Raw genomic sequence first — 21,041 nt, 5'->3', positions numbered from 1 at the left:
CTCGTGGGACATCCTGTAAACACATCGTGTTGGATACTAAACTGGTAAGGTTACACAAGGTCATAACCCGCCCAGTTAAAGAGGGATTGCATAGTTTTGAATTATTTTTATAAACATCCTCCCTTTGCGCAAAAACTCTTGTCAGAGAAAGATACACTATTTTGTACATGATATCCGATCGTAAATATTTAGACAGTCCTCTAGAGCACCTGTTTTTTCCTATTAGCAGTCAGAGGGGTGGGGTATTTTTACTCTCCTCTGCAGGGCTGATCTCTGAAGCATCAACTGTAAATAACGTGTATCCATGCTGGGCCCCATCAGAAAGATGCATGACAGGTTTGTCTCAAGTCAACCATCGCAGGTTCAAGGTGGAGACATGGCTTATCTTTATTCTTTTTACAGGGTCTGAGTTTCTGCCCTGTTTTTGAGGCCTATATAAAATAATCGATTTTACTTAAATTATTATTCATATTCTTCAATAAAAGTAGTCTTTCATTTTTTATGGGAGAGTATACAGTTATCTCTAAAGTAATGCATTAACACAAGGGAAATATGCCACAAGACTGTATGGTGAATCTGTCCAAGAAGCCAATGGCTACTGAGCTTAGCTTTGCATAAAGATTGGAAACAGGCTCAAAGCTCAACTTGCTCTATTAAGAGGTTTAAACAAAAATCTACCACTAAGTGTTCTGAAAGCTCACTATTCAACACAAACTACCATTATTCTATAGGACTATCTTTTGGATAGCTATATGTGAGTCAACGTATTCACATAGTGCCAATTTTTGTATATTGTACAAAAACATTGATTGGGATCACAAATTATGCTAAAATGTGTCGCTGCTGTGTTCCAGGTTATAAGTTGTTTATAATTCTAGTATAATTTCGCCTGCATTCAATAAATAAGCAACTTGAGACATAATTGATAATAAATTAGGAGGTTCTGCGGGCTGTATTCCCAGTTTAAACAACTCATTTGATAACCTTTAAATCTCAAGCTAGAAAGCTAGGAAGTGCATTGGAAGCTAACATTTCTAGCTATATTACTTTTAGCTAGAAATTAACCTTTCATAGACTACTGTATTATTAAACATTATCATACTTTCCAGCTAACGGTACTATAGCTAGTGAGGAGAATGCTAATCTTAGAAGGTCAATTTGCAAACTTGAGTGTTGCCAGTAGACTTACCAGGTAGTTTTGTCTTTTTCAGTTTTTAAATGAATATTCGCTTATCAGCTGCTGGCTCTAGCATTGGACTGGGCAGGTAGCATCACAGGTTAGCAAGTAAATAATAGGAAAGCAGAAAGTAATGTCTTTGGGGGCAGTTCCTGTGTTGATGTTTTGTCCCTTTGTCTTACCTATGGTGATGTTTAGAGTAAACTTCTCCGTTCTTGACCCACGCAACGTTTACAGTGGCAAAAGGACGAACATACACGCACATGACTGACAGGACTTTCTGGATAGCAATAGCCACACCTACCTCTTGTTTATTGTGTCAGGAAGGTCGAAGTCACAAAACTTGAGATAATACAGCAGCTTGTGAAACTGTCTATTTTCTCACATGTCCTCTTATGATGGAAAAGGGAATATTTGTCTTGAAATAATCGGTTAATATATTGATTATTTTTTAAAAGAAAGCAGGTGACTTTCTTTAACAATAACAGCTTTTATAACATACTGTAAATCCTCACTTACCCACTTTAAAATTATTTTTAAAACCCTTACTAAACCTCTGAAACATTGTATTCCAACCACTTAGAGCACAGACTAGACGTATCATCATTTTGAGTATTAAAGAATAAAAGATCAATGATCAAATATGGAATGAATGTTTATTTTTTTTTATTTTTTTTTATAAAATAGGCTTCCATGCAATTTAACATCAAATATTGTTGCCAAAAACCCTGAAAAAAGAGCTATAAATATGGTTAATACATTAAAAAACAGACTTCTTTTTAACAAAGTCCAAAGAAAATATATTTTACATTAAATGAATATGAATCCAGCTAACATATGGGCATAAGGAAACTCTTTAATTAAAACGAGTGAGATGGTATCTGTGCTCATTGATCTTACTGCTTAGCTGAGCACTGCTACCTTGGTGATGTAAATCTGGCAGATGATGCGCTCTTTGGGGATGATGTGTAGCATTGATAGACTGATTTATGCACTTTGAGCAGGCTTGCTGAAGCAGCTCTTCCACCTTGAAGGGGGAGAAATGTAGTCCTTTTTTTTGGTCCACAAGTTGTCCAGATATTGTACACGTTATGCAGTACGTGTTAGTATTAGAAGCTTAATTCTACATTCATTCGAGTGCCAGCTAAACATTTTAAATGTAGAAATCAGTGTAGATTTCTGAATACATCCTAAACACGCCAAGTTAAAAATAAAAATGGTTCAAAGTTATTAAGGAGCTATTTGAACATGACAGCTAATACCTTTACCCTTTCTTTTCTTCCACTTTGGCTCCAAGGCAAAATCTGACACTCACTGTTGTCACATCATGGGAATTTCAGTTTATGGAACTTTAATGTTGAAGCATCCCGTTTCACTTTGCTACAAACCAACAACCTGACAGCAACACCTTTTGTTTTCCATTCATCTTCATCTTGTAAAACAAACTCTCCAAACGAAGTTAAAAAGATGAGAAATCAGACGGATCAAGCTGTTAGCCTCCTGACCTGCTGCTGAACTGACAGACAGATGCAGCGCGCAGAGCTGTCAATCAAATCTGCCACAACCCTTACATGGGCATAGCCGTTTTCCTTAATAGAATAAAATCTGATGAGTTATAAAAAAATGTATAACTTAATTTATAACCCCCCACAGTGAGGTCACTAACTAATCAGATGTATCTCGTTTTTTGAACCAGGCTGTAAACATGTTAAGTCATGTGGTAAAAACGGGCTGTGGGCTTGTGGCACTTCCGGCGCTTCTGCAGCCAGCCTCAAGCGGAACCTCGAGGAACTGCAGTTTTTTGTACTTCCGCATTGGCTTCATTTTCCGAGACCGGAGGTTGCCCCTTGGTCTAACCACAAACCTGTTCACAATGAGAGGATAGAGCCCATGTCGCTAAAAATGCTAACTTAGACACTAGTCAGTGAGATATAAGTACAACAAGTACTCTAAACCACTCGACATCTAAGTGACCAAATCTCTGAATCTCATCAGAACAGCAATGGAACAAAAGACTGAATCAGAGTCCTTGAGCTGGGGTGATATCATGGACATGGAGATGGAGGCTGAGGACTGGGAATATACCATGCCATGGGCCAGCAGCAGCATCTTCCAGCTAAACCAGTCCAGAGAGGTCCCCATGAAACCACAAGATAATACTCCCTCTGAAAGGGTGGAGGAAGGCCAGGGGCAAAGCCAGCAGAGAGAAGTCCCCATGGAGCCACAAGGTTATACTCCCTCTCAAAGGGTGGAGGAAGGCCAGGGGCAAAACCAGCAAAGAGAAGTCCTGACCAAGACACAAGCTAATCCTCATCCTCAAAGATTGGGGGGAGGCTACGGGCAGCACCAGTACCCCTACCAGGGGCCCCCTGGTCCCTGGTATGCGAGACGCCCACCCCCTCCCAGATGGCAGGTGGAAAATGATCTCAGGGCTCGCCTGAGCGATGCAACCTACCATCTAAGACGAGAGAGAGGGATGAGGCAAGCAGTGGAGCACATCAATGCGACCAACCAGCGCAAGCTGCAGGAGTTACGACAAAGGTGGACGGAGGAGCATAACACCACACTCGAGCGTGAAAAGGATATCAGGATGTTAAAAGAACAGCTGAAACACCTGAATCCATCCTTCAGTGTACCGGACGTGAAATATTATTCCTGCAAAACAAGAGAGGAGCACATAGATGTGATTGAAGCTCAAAATAAAAAGCTCCAGGAGAGAGCCTCAGGGGGTCCAAAGTTGGATGAAACACTGAGAGCTGAAAACAACGCCCTGGAGAAGGAAAAAGGCCATGCAGGAGGAGGAGTTTATGAGACAGCTGGAGTTCTATATGACGGAGGCAAGTGCATCTGACTTCACTCTTATAAGGGAGGATTACACTGAAGACTCTGTCGAGGAAACTCCTGAGGAGGTCAAAGAAGAGACAAAAAGTCTGAGTCCATCCTCCAGAGCAACAGAGGAGGACTCAAATAGTGGCCTAATACAAGAGGTCCTCGATCTTGTTGCATCTCAAAACAACTACATGCAGGCTGAAATGTTGAAATCTGACTCCTATCAGATACAACTCAGGGAAATCAGGCATGAGCATTCAGAGGCAGTTGACCGGTACAAGAAGCTGGTGGAGAGGTTTACGTCTCAGAATAAATCCCTGGAGCAGGAGAAGAAGATTCTTAAGGAAGAAAACCGTGAGCAGCTGGAGAGCTTAACAAGTCAGCTCCCAGCTAGAACAAGGCTCTGTGACGAGCTGATCCTGAAACTGAACGTTAAGGAGGAGACAAGTCAGGTGTTGCAGAAGGAGGTGGAGGTGCTCCAAATGCAGCTGGAGCAACAGACGGTTAAGTGTAACAATGAGACCTCCATCCAAAAGGAAAACACCCAGGTAAACAGCACCCAGGTAAACAGCACCCAGGTAAACAGCACCCAGGTAAACAGCACCAAGGTAAACAGCAAGGGTGACACTCCAAATGTGGTCCAGACAACAGCTGAGACGGAGGAAATCTCTGTGTGGAGGAGGTTTAAAAAGGACATCACTCCAAAACACCGTCGCAAACACAAGCATCTCAGGGGGAAGATGCAGGACCAGCAGTGACAATCTCAGCACCCACCAACCACCCCAACTCCACCCTCCCCAGCAGGCTGTAACAGGCTGCAGGGCAGCACAGTGAAACATGTGAAGTCCTGACAAACAGAAGCCAGCAGGTTTCTTTCTGTCAGGACGTCACATGTTCCCATTGTGTCTGTGTGGGTTTTTTTCTCCGGGCGCTCCGGTTTATCCCACCCAAATAAATTGGAAAAGAACTTAATTAAAAATAATTTGGTAAATACTTAAATAAAAACTTAAAATCAATAATAAACCTTCTTTCTAGTTGGATTTCTGTAGAGTATTGTACAGTCTATGTATACTGTGTTTGCTGAGTATCAACTGTGTAAACAGAACAAATGTTCAAATGTATTGTTATTTTTAAGCCTTATGCTCCATAAGGTAATTTAAGTATTTTGAGGTCATCCAATGACACATACATATTAAACAGGTGTTATCTTCTGTGTCAAATGTCAATGAGGCCTTACATCATGATAGGAGGATATTCAGTCATAACAGTCATTTACATTAATTGTAGTTACAGCTTGCTGCCTCTGAGAGGCTGAGGTCATGTCATCATGCAGTCCAACTTCTTATCAAATGTAGAGTTTATTTTAACTTAAGTTCTCCTGATGCAGATATAGGACACAGACTGAATCTATGCTGTGTTAATGGGGTATATTAGAACTGTGTATGTCTGGTGGTTAGAGGATACTACTAAACACGTTACTAGATGCAATCTGACAAGAAGAACATTGAATTAGAGGTTTGACACAAAACTCTGAAAAAACGATAAAACAGGGTACTCAGTTCAAGAAATAGTGATATGGAGTGATAAGATATGGAGATGTTTCTGTCATGTCTCCTGACTTCAGGAGTCTTATTATGGGCTAACAAGTTACTAATGAAATCAATCTTGACCTTCTCTAAATGTGTTTGCAGCAGGATCCCCTAAACCCTTTTTCTTTACCAAAGAGATTAAAGAAATCAACTTAAAAAAACAACAAAAGGGGCGCTGGTGGCGCAGTGGTTAGTGCGCGCGCCCCATGTATGGAGGCTGTCGTCTCAAGCGGGCGGCCCGGGTTTGCTTCCCATCCGTGGTCTCTTTCCTGCATGTCATTCCCCACTCTCTCTCCCTGATATCCAACTCTATCCACTGTCCTATCTATCCACTGAAGGCACAAAAAGCCCAAAAATAAATCTTAAAAAAAAAAAACACTGGTAAATGGTATTCTTTCTCACGCCACTCAGTTGATTTTCCTGGTTTCCAGGTTACAAACAAAACAGAGGCCCCGAGGAAAATGTGTAACAGCTAAAAGCACATAAACTATGTTGTTAATTTGCAATATTTTAGCTTGTAGTTAATTCGTTTTTTCTTACAGTATGTAACGTCCCTCGATTACTTTGGGATGAGGGGAAACAACAATCAAAGAATGAAAACTGGGAATGGAGAAAAAAGATGGGGAATTATTTATGAACAACTTAAAGAAGGTGCACAAATGAAATGAAAATAAGCTCCTATCAAAAAACAACAACAAAAAAAAAGCATACCTTTGCTAAATTTAACGCTAACACAAAATCACAATCAACAAAAAGAACCACTTAAACGGCACGTCTAACAACATCCTTTTTGACCACTGAAGAATGAATCTCAGCTCTGGCTTCCACACATGATCACTGCATGACCCACTGGCTCCTCTCTCCTGCTTTTTATGCTGTAGGCCCTGATTGGAGAGCTGCAGCAGGTGAGTTCATAGCCGCACAGAGACGGAGGAGCAGCACCTGGAGAGCAAAGGAGAGAGAGAGGGAGAGAGAGAAAGGGGGGGTAGAAAACACTCAGCCCCCCAGAGCATGTCACCGAGTATGATTGAAAAAGTGTTTGGTGTGATTCTTATAACTTATAAGATGAACATATAAACTGTAAATAAAACTGTAAAACCTGCAGCAGGCTCCAGGCTCTGTCCTCCTCTCATTTTCAGTTCATCCTCAGTTCAAGAGACGTCAGTGGAGGAGAGGAAATCAGAGTCCTGAGAGAATGCATAAAGAAACCTGTGCAGTTTTACACACTCACAGCCCGTACCCACTATGCACTAACACATACAAACATAAAAATATACCTGAGTCACTCACTCTGACAAACACAATTTTAAAATGAGTTCGTTTGCAACTCTATGTTCTTGTTATCAATAATTCATATTTCAAACAAACAAACAACAACTTTAATATAAGGGGAGCTTAGCTCTGCAAAAGCCCTGAGAGGAAAGTGAGAAATCAAAATTCTGATCTTCATAGTTTTTCTCTGCAGTGTTTATGGCTTCAGAGCAGGTTTTTAAAAAAAGTTATCTTTATTAGTTCTTCAGTTGTTATTTCATCTTTGATTCAGGCAGAAAAGAAAGATACATATACACGTTTCTTTTCCTTTGATAATAATAAGTTGTGACACTCATTTTGTTAAAGGTCACATATTGTGCAAAATACACTTCACCATGTTCCTCTAATTCTAATATGTGTCTCTAGTCCGTCTACAAACCCCCCAATGATGAGAAAAGTCGATCCTCTCCGTCTTTAGCCTGCTCCACTTTCCTGAAAATGTGTGCTCAAACAGGCTGTTTAGAGATTTTCCCTTCATGATGTCACAAAGGGCAGTAACCCCTCCCCCAGGTGGGTGACACTCCCACTGCTAGGTGTTTGTTCTGCCCTCTGAGCCCTCTGAATGTAGTGCTTTTGTTTGAAGTCTTACATCAAATACATGAAACTGCTGCTCTCATTCAGATCGACTTAAAAAATATATAAGCATCAGCCGAGATTTTAACTTGCTTCCTTTGAAAGGCAGTAGAACTGTTTAAACTCTAAACTGGCTCTCTAAAGTGGTCTTTGGTCTCTGATTGTGTATGCAGAAGCTGTCCTGATTATTGGATGTGCAGCTCTCTCGTCATGCAGAAGTACGCGGTCACACTGGTCATCTGTACCGTGCTGTACCCAAGCACGATTGCCCCCCCGCAGCGCCATTCCCACGCTGGCAGGCGCGGCCCGCGGTCACACTACACAGGACTATCCGTGCCACGATTACCTCTTGTACATAACGTCGTAATACAACACATGCACGCTTTATGTTATTATGAAGCATGCTCAGTTTACAAACAGGCGGACGAGAGAGAGAGAGAGAGAAAGAGAGAAAGAGACGCACAGTCGAGTCCGCGTCTGCACATCAGAGAAAAACACAGAACATGACAGCTACTTTACTGACTTTACATCTTATTTTAAAACATTTTAATCAGACACAGCAATAAAAAAATAAAAAAATAAAATAGACGCGACCGGCCGAGTCCGCGCGCGAGTCCGTGCGTGAGTCCGCGCGGACGCCCGCACATCGGAGAACAACACAGAGAACATGGCAGCTACTTTGTGTCTTATATTGAGTCATTTTAGTCAGATACAGACATGAAACTCTGGATTTCTCCATAATGAAGGCTGTCAGCGTTGTTTACCCGCGTGCTTGTGCTCGTGCATGAAGTGTACCGTGCTGAAGCACACCTCTCCGAAATGTGCCAAAGCCAAGGAAGTGTACCGTGCCTGAGCACGATACGGAGCGGTCACACTGGTCAAACGAACTGGACTTTAGCGTTGAAGCGTGCTTGGGCACGGTACGGATGGCCAGTGTGACCGTGCCCCGGAGGACTATTAAATCAAGGAAATCAGGACTTTAGTGGGTCCTACATGAGCTGAGACGTGGCCGCTTTACCAACAGGGCTGAGCTACAATCATTATTCAGCTTTTACTGTATATGATCCACCTACTGAGAGCAGTGTGGGATGTTTTACATGGACATGGAGGCAGAGAGAAGTAGAGCCTGAGCAGATTCTAACATGAGAGAAATAATCAAACTAAATATTTCAATTACATTTTAATATAAAACACACTGATATTTATATTCTGGTTAAAGTGCTCCCTCAAAAGCCACGCCCCTCACCTACATGCACGAGCGCCGTTGCTCCAGAAGCGGACCTCAGCTCATCGCTTGCATAGTGAAACAATGTTGTCTGATGTCTCATTCAGCGGTACCTTAACAACACTAAACTTTATCATAAAAAAACATGACTATTGTACTACTCACAACGGCCAACAACTAATGCACTGTATAAACTCCCTCATTGTTGGCGCTTTGAGTGTGGGCTATAGACGCAAGTGGTAAAGAACGAGCAGGGAGACGTGATTGGTTCATCAGATTGGTACCTCGTGGCAGACATTGGTCGAAGTTTTTGCAGGCTTACAACTGCTACAGATGACTAGATTTTCTTTGTTCCATTTTCAGAGCATGAGTTATTAATTTCTGACAGGACCTAAAGACAACTTCAACCAAAATCTTAAAAAGTGGATCTGCAGAAAATGACCAACCTTGCCTTCAAGTTGAAAAATGTTGAATGTAGAGAAAGGTTGTTTTTATTAAAAAGCACCTATGACATAATGGTTAAGGCTTTAACGAGTGGGTTTGTGAAGTCTCTAAAAGATTCATGTTTTTTTTCCTTGTTCAGATTATAATGATTCTTTGATTTGAACCCCCTCTTTTCAGCCACACCCTTCTTTCACCTGAAAGCTAATGACGCATGACAATGCCTTTGTTAATATTAATTGCAATCAAAAAAAAAATTCAGCCATTTTCTAAGTTACCTGGTGAACTGGATCATCCTGCTAGGGATAATTCCCCGACATGTATTCTACAGATTTCCAACTGATGGAGGCGGAGCTTATATTCCTTAGACCATCACATAAATAGTGGAGCATTTCATTTTTCCAGTTTGTTTTACCTGTGAACAAGTGGGGGACACCAATTACAGATTTTTCAACTATACAAATATTTTATTCTACCCCGTTTTTTTATCTCCCAGCCTGACCATTCTTTCATAATGAATGCTATGAAGGCATGACCTTCATTCATTAAAAGTATTAATTTATTTTCATTAACACTATTTTAGAAGTTACCTGCTTGGTGCAAGTCTCCAACAAGTATTCTGCAGACGTCTTTATGGAGACAAATGTTCCTTAAATACTAAAATGGAATTATGCGCTAGTTTGAATCCACTGGTTATCTGAGTGTGTTCCTTTAATGACGACTAACTTAGACTGATCTCCAGATCATCATAAAGATTATCCCTGCCTCAGCAAAATGTGTCTCTATATATCTTCTGTTTCTATAATTAAATGTTACATCATGGGCCTTTGCACAACAGATATTTGCTGTATGATTAACAATGGGTCTGTTCCATTTTCTTTAACGCAAAAAAATCCCAAACACTTTCAACCAGAGCTTATGAGAATAGTAAAGGAAGTTGGTATATATTTATGAAGAATGATATTAATTATGCCTGTGCTATTCCAGCTTTCTTAAGCCAAAGTAAAAACCCCATTATGAACGAGGTCTGTCACAAAAAACCCATCCAAGTAATGGAACTCAGAAAGTAACTACAGAAACGTGTGCATTGAGGGGGAATGCTCCTGGTACTTTTTATTTTGAACCATTTAACATGACACAGCCATTGGTTTGATAGTTAGAAGAGATGGGTCAAGACATACAGCATACAGCATAGCACTTAGGGTATAATGGGTCGTGAAGAAACTCCTTTTTTTTTGGTAATGGCACAATATTTTGTGTGGAAAACGTGAGCTCAAGCACAGTTTTAACAATGATTTGATGTACGAATCATACATCCATCACAAGACGAGTAAGCTCCTGTTCCAATGTGTGAAACTCCTCATCAGACAGAAGATACTTTTGGATGGTTTCTATAACATCTCTCTCTGTAGTGAGCTCATAGTCCTTCTTGTTTTTAAACGGTAAATGTCCAGCCAGCTCACAAAGAGCGACATTGAAGGCAGACTCCTCCTTGGCACCAAAGCATGACATTCTGGGCCAAACAGCGATACGAACGCCTTTTCTTGAAAAGGGATCTTTTTCAGACATGGGCGGACATCCTCTTGTTAAAAAGAGATTGTGAGCAATGTTACCCTCAACAAGAAAGTCTGTGACAAGACAGACGGCTCTGGCCACTTTCTCCACCTGCTCTGATTCTGTGTAAAATAAAAAGCCTCCAGGAAAGTCCAGCAGGCGATAAAACCCCATTTCAGGAACCAGTGGCTTTCCTGGTGTAGATTCTATCTTGAGCTCGTGGTCCATGTAGTACCCATGTAGGTGTAAGTGATTGACTGACGCAAATGCTCCAAGACTGTTGAACCCCACACGGAAGCCAGGATCAGAACTTAGGAGCACAGACTCGATGCCAACCTGGATGGCAAAAGTGGTCAGGACCTGTGGGAAACATTGTGAGGGATCTGGAACAAAGAGACAATGTCCAAACTCCAGAGGGCTGACATTGACCAGCACAACCATCTTGCAGGGTTGCTGCAGCTGTCCACTTTCATTCCCGCCCTCATTGTCCTTTATCATCTCGAAGATGATTTCTTCATGATTTATTTTGTTGAAATTGAACTGTTTAGTATTGAACTCCTGTTGAATGCTCAGGATCTCCTGAGGCTTTCTTCTCTCTATCCCTCTTTGGATATTCAGCTGGGCCACAAAGCCATTCGGGCCTGGCAGTATACGTGTTTGAAGATCCCCCAGGTGATAGCGGAAGAGTCCTCTGTCCATCCTGTCTGTCCACCACTCTTGGATAGTTGTGTCAAACTTTGCTGGCACAAGACGGTTTGCCCGGTTACGACGCACCTCTGTGACAAAGTCCTGGCTGCTGTACACAAATGGCAGAGGCATGGTGGGGCCTGCTGGTAAACAATGAGGCAGACAGAGGTAATATGACAGTAAGGTGTCATTCTGCTGAATCATCACATAGAGAGTTGTTGTATGTGGAAACATTGAGCAGTGAAACCTAATCCTTCTAATGGGAACTATCACAGCAGATGAAGAAGCAACAAACTCATTTGAAAATCTGAAGCAGTGGATGTTTGCAATTTTAGCTTTTAACAAATGGACGAAAACATTCATCAGTAACCTACATTATTGCCAGTATAATCGATCATTATGATTTAATGATATATTGTTTCATTTCAGCTGTAGAAAACAGAGGTTGCAGCTTTGAAATATAATAAGCACGGTTACATTTGTGGAGGTCTGAAACATCATACTCATAAAGGTTTGTGACAGAATCTCCAGCTGACTATTAACAATACAAAACCTGAAGGCTAAAGCTGAAAGACAAACATACTTAGAGATATACAGTGTCGTGAAAAGATCGGCAGCCTACTCACCTGAGTGTCACGAATCGAACAAAAGATTAAATACATAAGCAAAGCCGCTACTAACTCTTCTTTTCATGGTTAATCATTCAGTTTTTATGGTGTTTCCTCCTAACACCGGGTTTTACCGGTTTATTTTTTACAGTCTATGGTTTCACAGTTAAAAGTATTCTTCTTCGTCGGTGTTAACTGTTGTATTTCTTCTTCTTCTTCGCCTTCTTTTGAGTTTTATCGCGGTTGGCAAACGATCTTAATGGCGCATTACCGCCCCCTGCTGAGTGTAAATCAGAATTTTGGCACATGAAAACAAAGAACATAATAATAATACATTTAAAACAATCTGTATATCAACCCTGTTCTTTTCATAAACACAGGTGAAGACACAGCGGACCAGGTCAAACTACACATGATACACAGGGCCAAAAACTACAAACAGGAAACACTCAAAACTAAACACAGGAATATCAACAGGAAAATACACACAAAACAGAGAAACATGAGGATATAAATGACAAAAAGGAAGGAAACCCCAACTAAGCACCAAAATAAAGAATAAACTAACTAAACAAGAGTAGACCATGACACATATAACCCACTTAAACCTTAGACCAAGCTGTAAAACCAGCTTATATGTGACTACCAAAGGTATAATAACATACAGTAAAGCCTTATTGTAAACCCCCTTGTACTGGAATGGTCTGTCTGCAATATTTAACTGTTGAGTAGCTCTCCAGTTTTCCCCAGCTGACACATGTAGGCTCAACTAACTTGAAAGAATGAGCAGCTGACCAATCAGGCATCATGGTTATTTTAGTCCCTGCATGCTTTTAGAGATAAAGCAGGCAGTGATTGGCAGACCTGTGTATGTCTGCCTCAGGATTCAGGGACTCACCCAAGTCAATGCATCTTAGCAGATCAACTGAACAAGCTGAATTCTGATATCATAAGGACAAGTACAATATAGGATGGAAGCAAGCAACCACAAGGTAAGTAGTTACCGCTGTGTTAAACAAATTCAACCCTTTAAGCCAGAGTTGTTAAAGGATTCTTGAGTTATGGCCAATTTGTGTTTCTTGTGTTTCTTTCTTGTGAAATGGTTCACCCTTGTGAGAGCTTTAAGAGTAAGACAATAGCAGTTTGATCGGTTTTGGTAGAACAGATGGCAGCCTGGTCATGAATGCCTCTAGTTATTTTAAACACCAACAGAGTGTCTATTACCAACCCATACATGTAGCACTCATTAAGCTAGCCAACATGTAATCTTGTTGTGAAACATAAAAGTTATTTTTGTCTTACTTTTAATAGATTCAGTACTCGTGTCAACTTTCTATTTACTTTACATTATACTTCAAAACATAACAAGATTTTGAAAAAAATAAACATACTGTCATGATCATGTCAGCGAGTCCTAATCTTTTATTGTCTGACCGTTTGTGTCATACTCTTTTTTAAGATGGGAGAGAAAGCAGACGAAAAAAGTCACACTCTAAATATAAATGTGACACCAGATACTGATGAAAACCCAACAGCAAATGAGACTCAGTCATCTTCAACAGTTGTTATCCAAGGTATGTTATGCATTATATCACTGGCTAGAAAGACCATTTGTAAAGTTTCTTTTGAATTTAAATTAAATCATTTTAAAACTGTTTGTGGTTTAGACATTTATGTATGAACTTGGGGTTGCTTTCAACTGGATTAATTTGTCTCATATATAATGCAAACAAAGGGCAAGAATAAAGTTAATGCTTTCATAGGCCTTTTATTCAAGTATTTTGAAAAATGTCTTGTCACATCTTATGATAAAATACTAAATATGTTGTGACTTCTGATTTTGTTTCTTCCGAGAAGCAACATTTTCACGATACAGAATAAATCAAATGAAAGATAGAACAGATTAAATAACTGATCAACATTTCATAACAGATTCCTTCAACAGATTTTGATTTTGATTGTAATACATTTTATATCTCACATAATTATTTGGAAGAACCATACAAATCACTCATACATATCCTGACTCTACACAGTGATTCCATCTAATGTTCTGTTTATTTAATGTTTTTAAAGGCCGGCCTGATCCTGACCCTGTGGTCCAACCTGGTGCTGACACAGATGTGAGAAATGCTATTAAGCCCCAACTCCAGATAACTTTAAGGACATTTACTGTCAAGAATGGTGGAGATCTGAAAGTAGAGATCCCAGTGGTCGGGCACCCAGCACCAAAGATTGAATGGAAAAGAGATGGCCAGGCAGTCAAAGAGACATCCAGGCTAGAGGTTTCAAACACGTCATCATTAACACTTCTTCATATCAGACATGCTGCTAGGGAGCACACTGGCCAATACTCTATTATTGCAAGCAACAGTGTTGGAAAATATACAGGAGAAATCACAGTGGTTGTCCTTGAAAAGCCCGACCCTCCAAAAGGCCCTGTGAAGATTGATGAGATCCAATCTGACTACGTTACCATCTCTTGGGAGCCACCAGAATACACAGGAGGCTGTCAGCTGGACAACTACATCGTGGAGAAAAGGGAAATCTCAAGTACTGAATGGCAGACTGTGTCAGTGACAACAGTTAGAACCACAATTAAAGTCACCAAACTGAAGACAGGAAATGAGTACCAGTTTAGAGTGTTTGCAGAAAACAGGTATGGGAAGAGTACTGCAATCACCTCTCCTTTCGTGATTGCACAATATCCTTTTAGTGTGCCCACTGCTCCTGGCATCCCCTTTGCATCCACTGTGGCAAAGTATAACATGGTGGTTGAATGGGAACCTCCAGCCAAAGATGGAGGAAGCCCAATCATTGGCTACCACCTTGAACGCAAAGAGAAGAACAGCATTTTATGGACAAAACTGAACAAGCTTGTCATACCTGATGCTCGCTTCAAAACAAGTGGACTTGAGGAAGGCATTGAGTATGAATTCAGAGTCTTTGCTGAGAATACTGCTGGACTCAGTCAAGCAAGCAAAATATCTGAATGCTATGTGGCAAGAGACCCCTGTGATCCACCTGGTAAACCTGAAGCTATTGTTATTAACAGAGAGAACATCACACTTCAGTGGGCAAAACCAAGGTATGATGGTGGAAGCACTATTACAGGCTATATTGTTGAAAAAAAGGAGCTCCCAGATGGCAGATGGATGAAGGCTAACTTCACAAATGTTATTGAGAATCAGTTTACAGTCACAGGTTTGACAGAAGACCAAAGTTATGAGTTTAGAGTAACTGCTAAGAATGGCGCTGGTGTTTGGAGTACACCTTCAGAAAGTGTAACCATCATTGCTCAGGATGTTATTGAAGGACCCACAGCATTCATTGATCCTAAGTTTAAGAGCACTTCTGTTGTTCAGGCTGGTGAGACATTCATCATTGATGCGGATTACTTTGGAAAGCCCCTTCCTGAAGTAACTTGGTTAAAGGATGGAAAAGAAATTGACAAAGTTACACCAAGAATGGAGGTCAAAAACAGTCTGACCCATACAACTCTCATCATAAGGGACTGTACAAGAGTGGATGGAGGACACTTTCTCTTAAGCCTCAGTAACATTGGCGGAACTACATCTGTCCCAGTTAATGTGAAAGTCCTTGATAGACCTGGTCCTCCAGATGGATCTCTGAACGTGAAAGTTGTCAGTGCAGAGAAGTGTAATCTTCACTGGAACCCCCCTCTAAATGATGGTGGTGCTAGTGTTTCCCACTTCATCATTGAAAAAAGGGAGACCAGCCGTGTGACATGGACAGGTGTGGATTCTCACATTGAAGCTGTCAGTTACAAAGTGACAAAACTGGTACCTGGGAAAGAATACATATTCAGAGTTGCTGCCATGAACAAATTTGGGGTTGGGGAATTTCTGGAATCCGACCCCTTCATTGCACAAAACCCATTTACAACACCTAGTGCACCCTCTACCCCTATAGCGAGTGCCGTGACTGGCGACTCTGTATTGCTAACATGGGAAAGGCCTGAGACTGATGGAGGCTCAGAAATTGATGGCTACATCCTGGAGAAACGTGACAAAGAAGGTGTTAGGTGGACTAAATGCAACAAGAGAAGACTTAATGACTTGCGTTTCCGATGCACAGGGCTCACTGAGGGACATTACTATCAGTTTAGAGTATTGGCTGAGAATGCTGGCGGTGTTGGGGAACCCAGTGAACCAAGTGAGTATATCAAAGTATGTGAAGCTTCCTATCCGCCTGGTCCCCCGACCAACCCAAAGGTGATAGACTATTCCAGCAGAACTGTGTCTCTGACATGGTCAAGGCCCATCTATGATGGTGGAGCAGCCATCAGTGGGTTTGCTATTGAGATGAAGGAAGCAATAGAAGATGAGTGGATCACATGTACACCAAACACAGGGGTAGAGAACACAAACTACACTGTGATGAGACTGACAGAAAATGCTTCTTACAATTTTCGTATACGTGCGATAAACGCAGCTGGGGTTGGAGAGCCTGTGGATCTGCCTGGGACTGTGGTAGCTGCTGAAAAACTGGAGGCCCCAGATATTGAGCTGGACAGTGCCTTGAGGAAGATTGTCAGTGTTAGGGCCTGTTCCACTTTACGTCTCTTTGTCACTATCAGGGGTAGACCAGAGCCTGAGGTTAAATGGTCAAAGGAAGGTGGTGCCTTCAGTGAGCGTGCTCAGATTGAGGTGACAAGCTCCTACACAGTGTTATTGATTGAGAATGTCAATAGAAATGACTCTGGAAAATACGTGTTGACTGTTGAGAATTACAGTGGTTCAAAATCAGCTTTCATCAATGTCAGAGTATTGGACTCCCCCAGCGCACCAACTAACTTAAAGGTGATGGATGTAAAGAGAGACTCCGTCTCAATCTCCTGGGAGGCACCTCTCATTGATGGAGGAGCAAAGATTTCGCACTATATAGTAGAAAAAAGAGAGGAGGCTAGAAAGGCATTCACAAGTGTCTGCAGCAACTGTATGAGAAACTCATACAAAATTGACAATCTCCAGGAAGGATGCTTTTATTACTTCCGTGTCCTTGCTGTAAATGAGTTTGGCACTGGCTTGCCAGCAGAGATCACAGATGCCGTTAAAGTGTCTGAGGCTCCACTTCCTCCTGGCAGGATCACACTGAGTGATATCACTTGCAATAGTGCAAGCATCTCTTGGGAGAAACCTGACCATGATGGAGGAAGCAAAATAATATATTATGTTGTAGAAATGCAGGCCAAGGGAGATAACACATGGACCACATGTTCAGAGGGTAAAGCACATGAAGTGACTGTTAATGGACTGGCAAAAGGAAAGGAATATTTATTTCGTGTGAGTGCTGTGAATGAAAAAGGGAAAAGTGAACCAAAGTCTCTTTTGGTACCAATCACAGTTAATGATACAAGTGCTCAGCCCATTATCAATTTGCTGTCCAACATATTCAGTGTGAAGGCCGGAAATGATTTAAAGGTTGATGTTCCATTTAAGGGTGTACCACCACCAACTGTAGAATGGAAGAAAGATGGCAACTTGCTGAAAGAGACAAGCAGGGTAAATGTGTACACATCTGACACATCATCCCAGTTGACCATCAAAGATGCAACCAGAATAGATGCTGGCATGTATGAGGTGACCGTAGCAAACTCAGTTGGAACCACATCCATTGAAATCCATATAAATGTTTTTGAAAGACCCGGACCACCAAGTGAGCTCAATGTGGATGAAGTGAGCGCTGACTTTATATCTTTGTCATGGCAGCCCCCACATTATACTGGAGGTTGTGAAATTAGTAATTATGTTGTTGAGAAGAGAGACACAGGCAGCACAATATGGCAGACTGTGTCAGCTACAGTTGCCAGAACATCAATCAAAATTCCTCGCCTAACACAGGGCACTGAATATCAGTTTCGTATTGCTTCAGAGAATCGCTACGGCAAAAGTCAATTTGCTGAGTCACAACATATTGTTGCTCAGTATCCTTTCAAGCCACCTGGTCCCCCAATAAATCTCCGTGTTGTAAATTCCTCCAAGTCCATCATGGTAGTGGCATGGTGCAAACCAGATAGTGATGGTGGCAGCCCTATTACTGGTTATCACATTGAATGCAAAGATCAAAGCAGTATTTTGTGGAAAAAGTTAAACCGAAATCTGTTGACTGAGAACCAGTTTAAGGTAACAAGTGTTGAAGAAGGTTTGATATATGAGTTTAGGGTCTATGCTGAGAATATGGCTGGTGTTGGACCATGCAGTACAGCATCTCAGCCTGTAGCAGCTAGAGACCAGTGTGATCCCCCGAGCAGCCTTACAGTCACCAATGTAACTAATAGCTCAGTTTCTCTCTCATGGGACAAGCCAGAATATGACGGTGGGGCTAAAATAACTGGATATGTTGTTGAGCGTAAACAGCTTCCAGATAGTTGTTGGCTGAAATGCAACTTTACAAATCTACTGGACACCTTCTTTGAAGTGACTGGCCTGGAAGAGGGTGAACAGTATGATTTTCGCGTGATTGCCAAAAATTCAGCTGAGCTGTTTAGTGCACCTTCTGAAACCACAGGAGCTGTTACAGTACAACATGATGTAGAGCCACCTAAAATTACAATGGAAGACAAATTTAGGCAAGCAGTTGTTGTAAAGGCAGGAGAACTCCTAAGAATAGATGCTGACATCTCTGGCCGCCCTAACCCTACCGTGTTTTGGTTGAAGAATGGTAGAAATATTTGCACCAAGGGAAGGGTTGAAATTATTGCAACAAAAACACATACCTCTCTACTTATCAGAGAGAGTGTTAGGAAAGACTCTGGACAGTACACTCTGACCTTACAGAGTACTGGAGGAACAACCAATAGAGCTGTTACCTGCAAGGTCCTGGACAGGCCAGGACCACCTGCTGGACCTCTGGAAGTCTCTGGACTCACAGCAGAAAAATGTACCCTGTCATGGGGACCACCTAATGAGACTGGTGGTGCTGAGGTCATGTACTACATCGTTGAGAAATGTGAAACCAGCCGTGTAGCTTGGATAATTGTGTATAGTGACATGATGGCAACTACTTGCAAAATAACCAAGTTGCTCAAAGGAAATGAATACCTTTTTAGGGTAAGAGCAGTCAACAAGTATGGGGAGGGCGAAACATTAGAAAGTGAGCCAGTTAAGGCCACTGATCCATTTACAATCCCATCTGCTCCAACGGATGTTGAGGTCACAAGTGCAACCAGTGATTCTATGACTATCTGCTGGAAGAGACCTGCCACTGATGGTGGTAGCCGCATCAGTGGTTACATTATAGAGAAGAGGGAGAAGCAGGGTGTTCGCTGGGGTCGTGTCAATAAGAAAGCAGTCTATGACTTACGCGTCAAAGCCTCCTGCCTGCATGAGGGATGTGAGTATGAATTCAGAGTTATTGCTGAGAATGCTGCAGGGCTAAGTGAACCAAGTTCTCCATGCCCTCTAACTCTGGCAGAGGATCCAACGTTTCTACCTTCCCCTCCTGCAAAACCCATTATAGTTGATTCATCCAGGTGTTCCATTACTCTGTCATGGAACAAGCCGCTGTTTGATGGTGGAGCTGCAGTCACTGGATACAAAGTTGAATACAGAAAATCCACAGAAGACGACTGGGCAGTTGGTGCTCATAACACAGATAAAACAGAGTTTGCAGTCACTGGACTCACACCAGGGGCAGTGTACATTTTCATTGTCAGATCAGTAAACAAGATTGGTATCAGTGAGCCCAGTCCTGAAACAGAACCTGAAGTGGCAATGGAGAGAGAGGAGGAGCCAAGGTTCGAAATAAGCCCTGAGATGAGGAAGACCCTGATTGTTAAAGATGGTAGCTCCTTCACTTTGACTGTGCCTTTCTCAGGCAAACCTGTTCCCAGTGTGACATGGGACAAGACAAATGTAGACCTTAGAGTGAGAGGATTGGTCAACACGTGCAACTCTGTGACCTCAATCACAGTGGAAGGGGCAACACGCGATGACTCTGGCAAGTACATAGTCAAACTGCAAAATGTTGCTGGCTCTGCCTCTTTGACGCTGAATGTCAGGGTTTTAGATTCACCTGGTCCGCCAACAAATGTAGCAGTTAAGGATGTGACAAAGAACTCTGCTACTGTTTGTTGGGATATCCCAGAGAATGAGGGAGGAGCCTCTGTCAAGCACTACCTTGTAGATATTCGGGACATCAGCAGAAAAGGGTGGACGAGACTAACGGACAAATGCCGCCGACTGTCCTACAAGGTATCTGACCTGGAGGAGGGAGGAATCTACTTCTTCAGAATCACTGCTGAAAATGAGTATGGGATTGGTATTCCAGCTGAAACCAAGGAAGGAACAAAAATGACAGGTACAAACATCTAAATTATTAGTAGGAATAATAAAAAAAAAAAGGATTGTAAAATGATCATCTTTCCCACATTGTTTTATTTCTTGCTTTAAGAATTATTCTCTTTGTGTGTGTTTCAGATACAACAGACTGGGAGACAAACCAAGGGGCTTAACTCTCAAGAGCTTGAAGTAATCATCTGCTGAACCTCCTGTCAAAATTCCTTGTCTATTTCTTCTCTTCATTCAGCTTTGTTCAGAAAAATTAGTTAGTATGCTTTTGTTACAGAAGATGTAGGCCTACCGGTAGTTTTTTTTAAATAGGCCTATTATCTTGTATTTGTTTTACGATGTTTTAAAGTAATCATTATTAAATATTAAAACATTTTGATGCTGTGTTTGTTTTGTTTTTGGCTAATAAACGATGATGTTAAGATCTACATCAAATGACTGGAACTTTACTTTGGATTGGTTTTCAAAAGTTATATAGCCTAGGTTACAATAGTAAAAGAGAAAGCAAAAAACAACCAAAACACAGAAAAAAAGACAACTGTGTAAAGATGAATTGTTTTCCATTGTAAAATTTGATGAAGAAGACTGACACTCCATTTGTATGATAGTTCATGGCTGCATCACATCACTAAAGATAATTGTTGTACACAAACTGGACATAGGCCAAAGCCTACTGCAAATCAACAACAACAATGTTGTAATGTATTATGTATAGGCTATATCTTACGTTTTTTA

At 41.4% G+C, this 21,041-nt stretch overlaps 2 protein-coding genes across 3 annotated transcripts; one reads left to right on the top strand and one right to left on the bottom strand.

Moving 5' to 3' along the window:
- Window positions 1–10,232: 10,232 nt before the first annotated feature.
- Window positions 10,233–12,172, bottom strand: gdpgp1 (GDP-D-glucose phosphorylase 1). Of its 2 annotated transcripts, XM_061036594.1 has the most exons (3): window positions 12,153–12,172; window positions 12,013–12,121; window positions 10,233–11,526 (listed from the first exon to the last, which is right to left on the bottom strand). In XM_061036594.1, the coding sequence occupies exon 3, from the start codon at window positions 11,516–11,518 to the stop codon at window positions 10,454–10,456; it is 1,065 nt and encodes a 354-aa protein (XP_060892577.1). In that variant the 5' UTR covers window positions 11,519–11,526; window positions 12,013–12,121; window positions 12,153–12,172; the 3' UTR covers window positions 10,233–10,453. The 2 variants fall into 2 exon arrangements, with proteins under 2 accessions (XP_060892577.1, XP_060892578.1); XM_061036595.1 differs by lacking the exon at window positions 12,153–12,172 and having other exon boundaries at window positions 10,233–11,529; window positions 12,013–12,124.
- A 121-nt stretch (window positions 12,173–12,293) lies between these two features.
- LOC132973497 (titin-like) lies at window positions 12,294–20,968 on the top strand. Its single transcript, XM_061036986.1, has 5 exons — window positions 12,294–12,986; window positions 13,454–13,568; window positions 14,071–15,082; window positions 15,602–20,316; window positions 20,436–20,968. Exons 1-5 carry the CDS (start codon window positions 12,966–12,968, stop codon window positions 20,468–20,470), a joined length of 5,898 nt encoding a protein of 1,965 aa, XP_060892969.1. The 5' UTR covers window positions 12,294–12,965; the 3' UTR covers window positions 20,471–20,968.
- The last annotated feature ends 73 nt before the right edge of the window (window positions 20,969–21,041 follow it).

This window comes from Labrus mixtus, chromosome 4 (genome assembly GCF_963584025.1).
Source record: "Labrus mixtus chromosome 4, fLabMix1.1, whole genome shotgun sequence".
In the NCBI taxonomy this organism is placed as follows: domain Eukaryota; kingdom Metazoa; phylum Chordata; class Actinopteri; order Labriformes; family Labridae; genus Labrus; species Labrus mixtus.
The sequence above is the reverse complement of the archived record's forward strand: the minus strand, read 5'-3'. Positions and strand labels throughout refer to the sequence as shown.

What these genes read in the sequence shown, in the direction of transcription:
- LOC132973497 (XM_061036986.1), top strand. Translation starts at nt 12,966, where the DNA reads ATGGAAGCAAGCAACCACAAG. An exon ending in CTTCAGTGGGCAAAACCAAG is followed by an intron (nt 15,083 to 15,601) that starts GTATGATGGTGG and finishes AGTCCTTGATAG; the next exon opens with ACCTGGTCCTCCAGATGGAT. An exon ending in GGAAGGAACAAAAATGACAG is followed by an intron (nt 20,317 to 20,435) that starts GTACAAACATCT and finishes TGTGTGTTTCAG; the next exon opens with ATACAACAGACTGGGAGACA.
- gdpgp1 (XM_061036594.1), bottom strand. Translation starts at nt 11,518, where the DNA reads ATGCCTCTGCCATTTGTGTACAGCAGCCAGGACTTTGTCACAGAGGTG.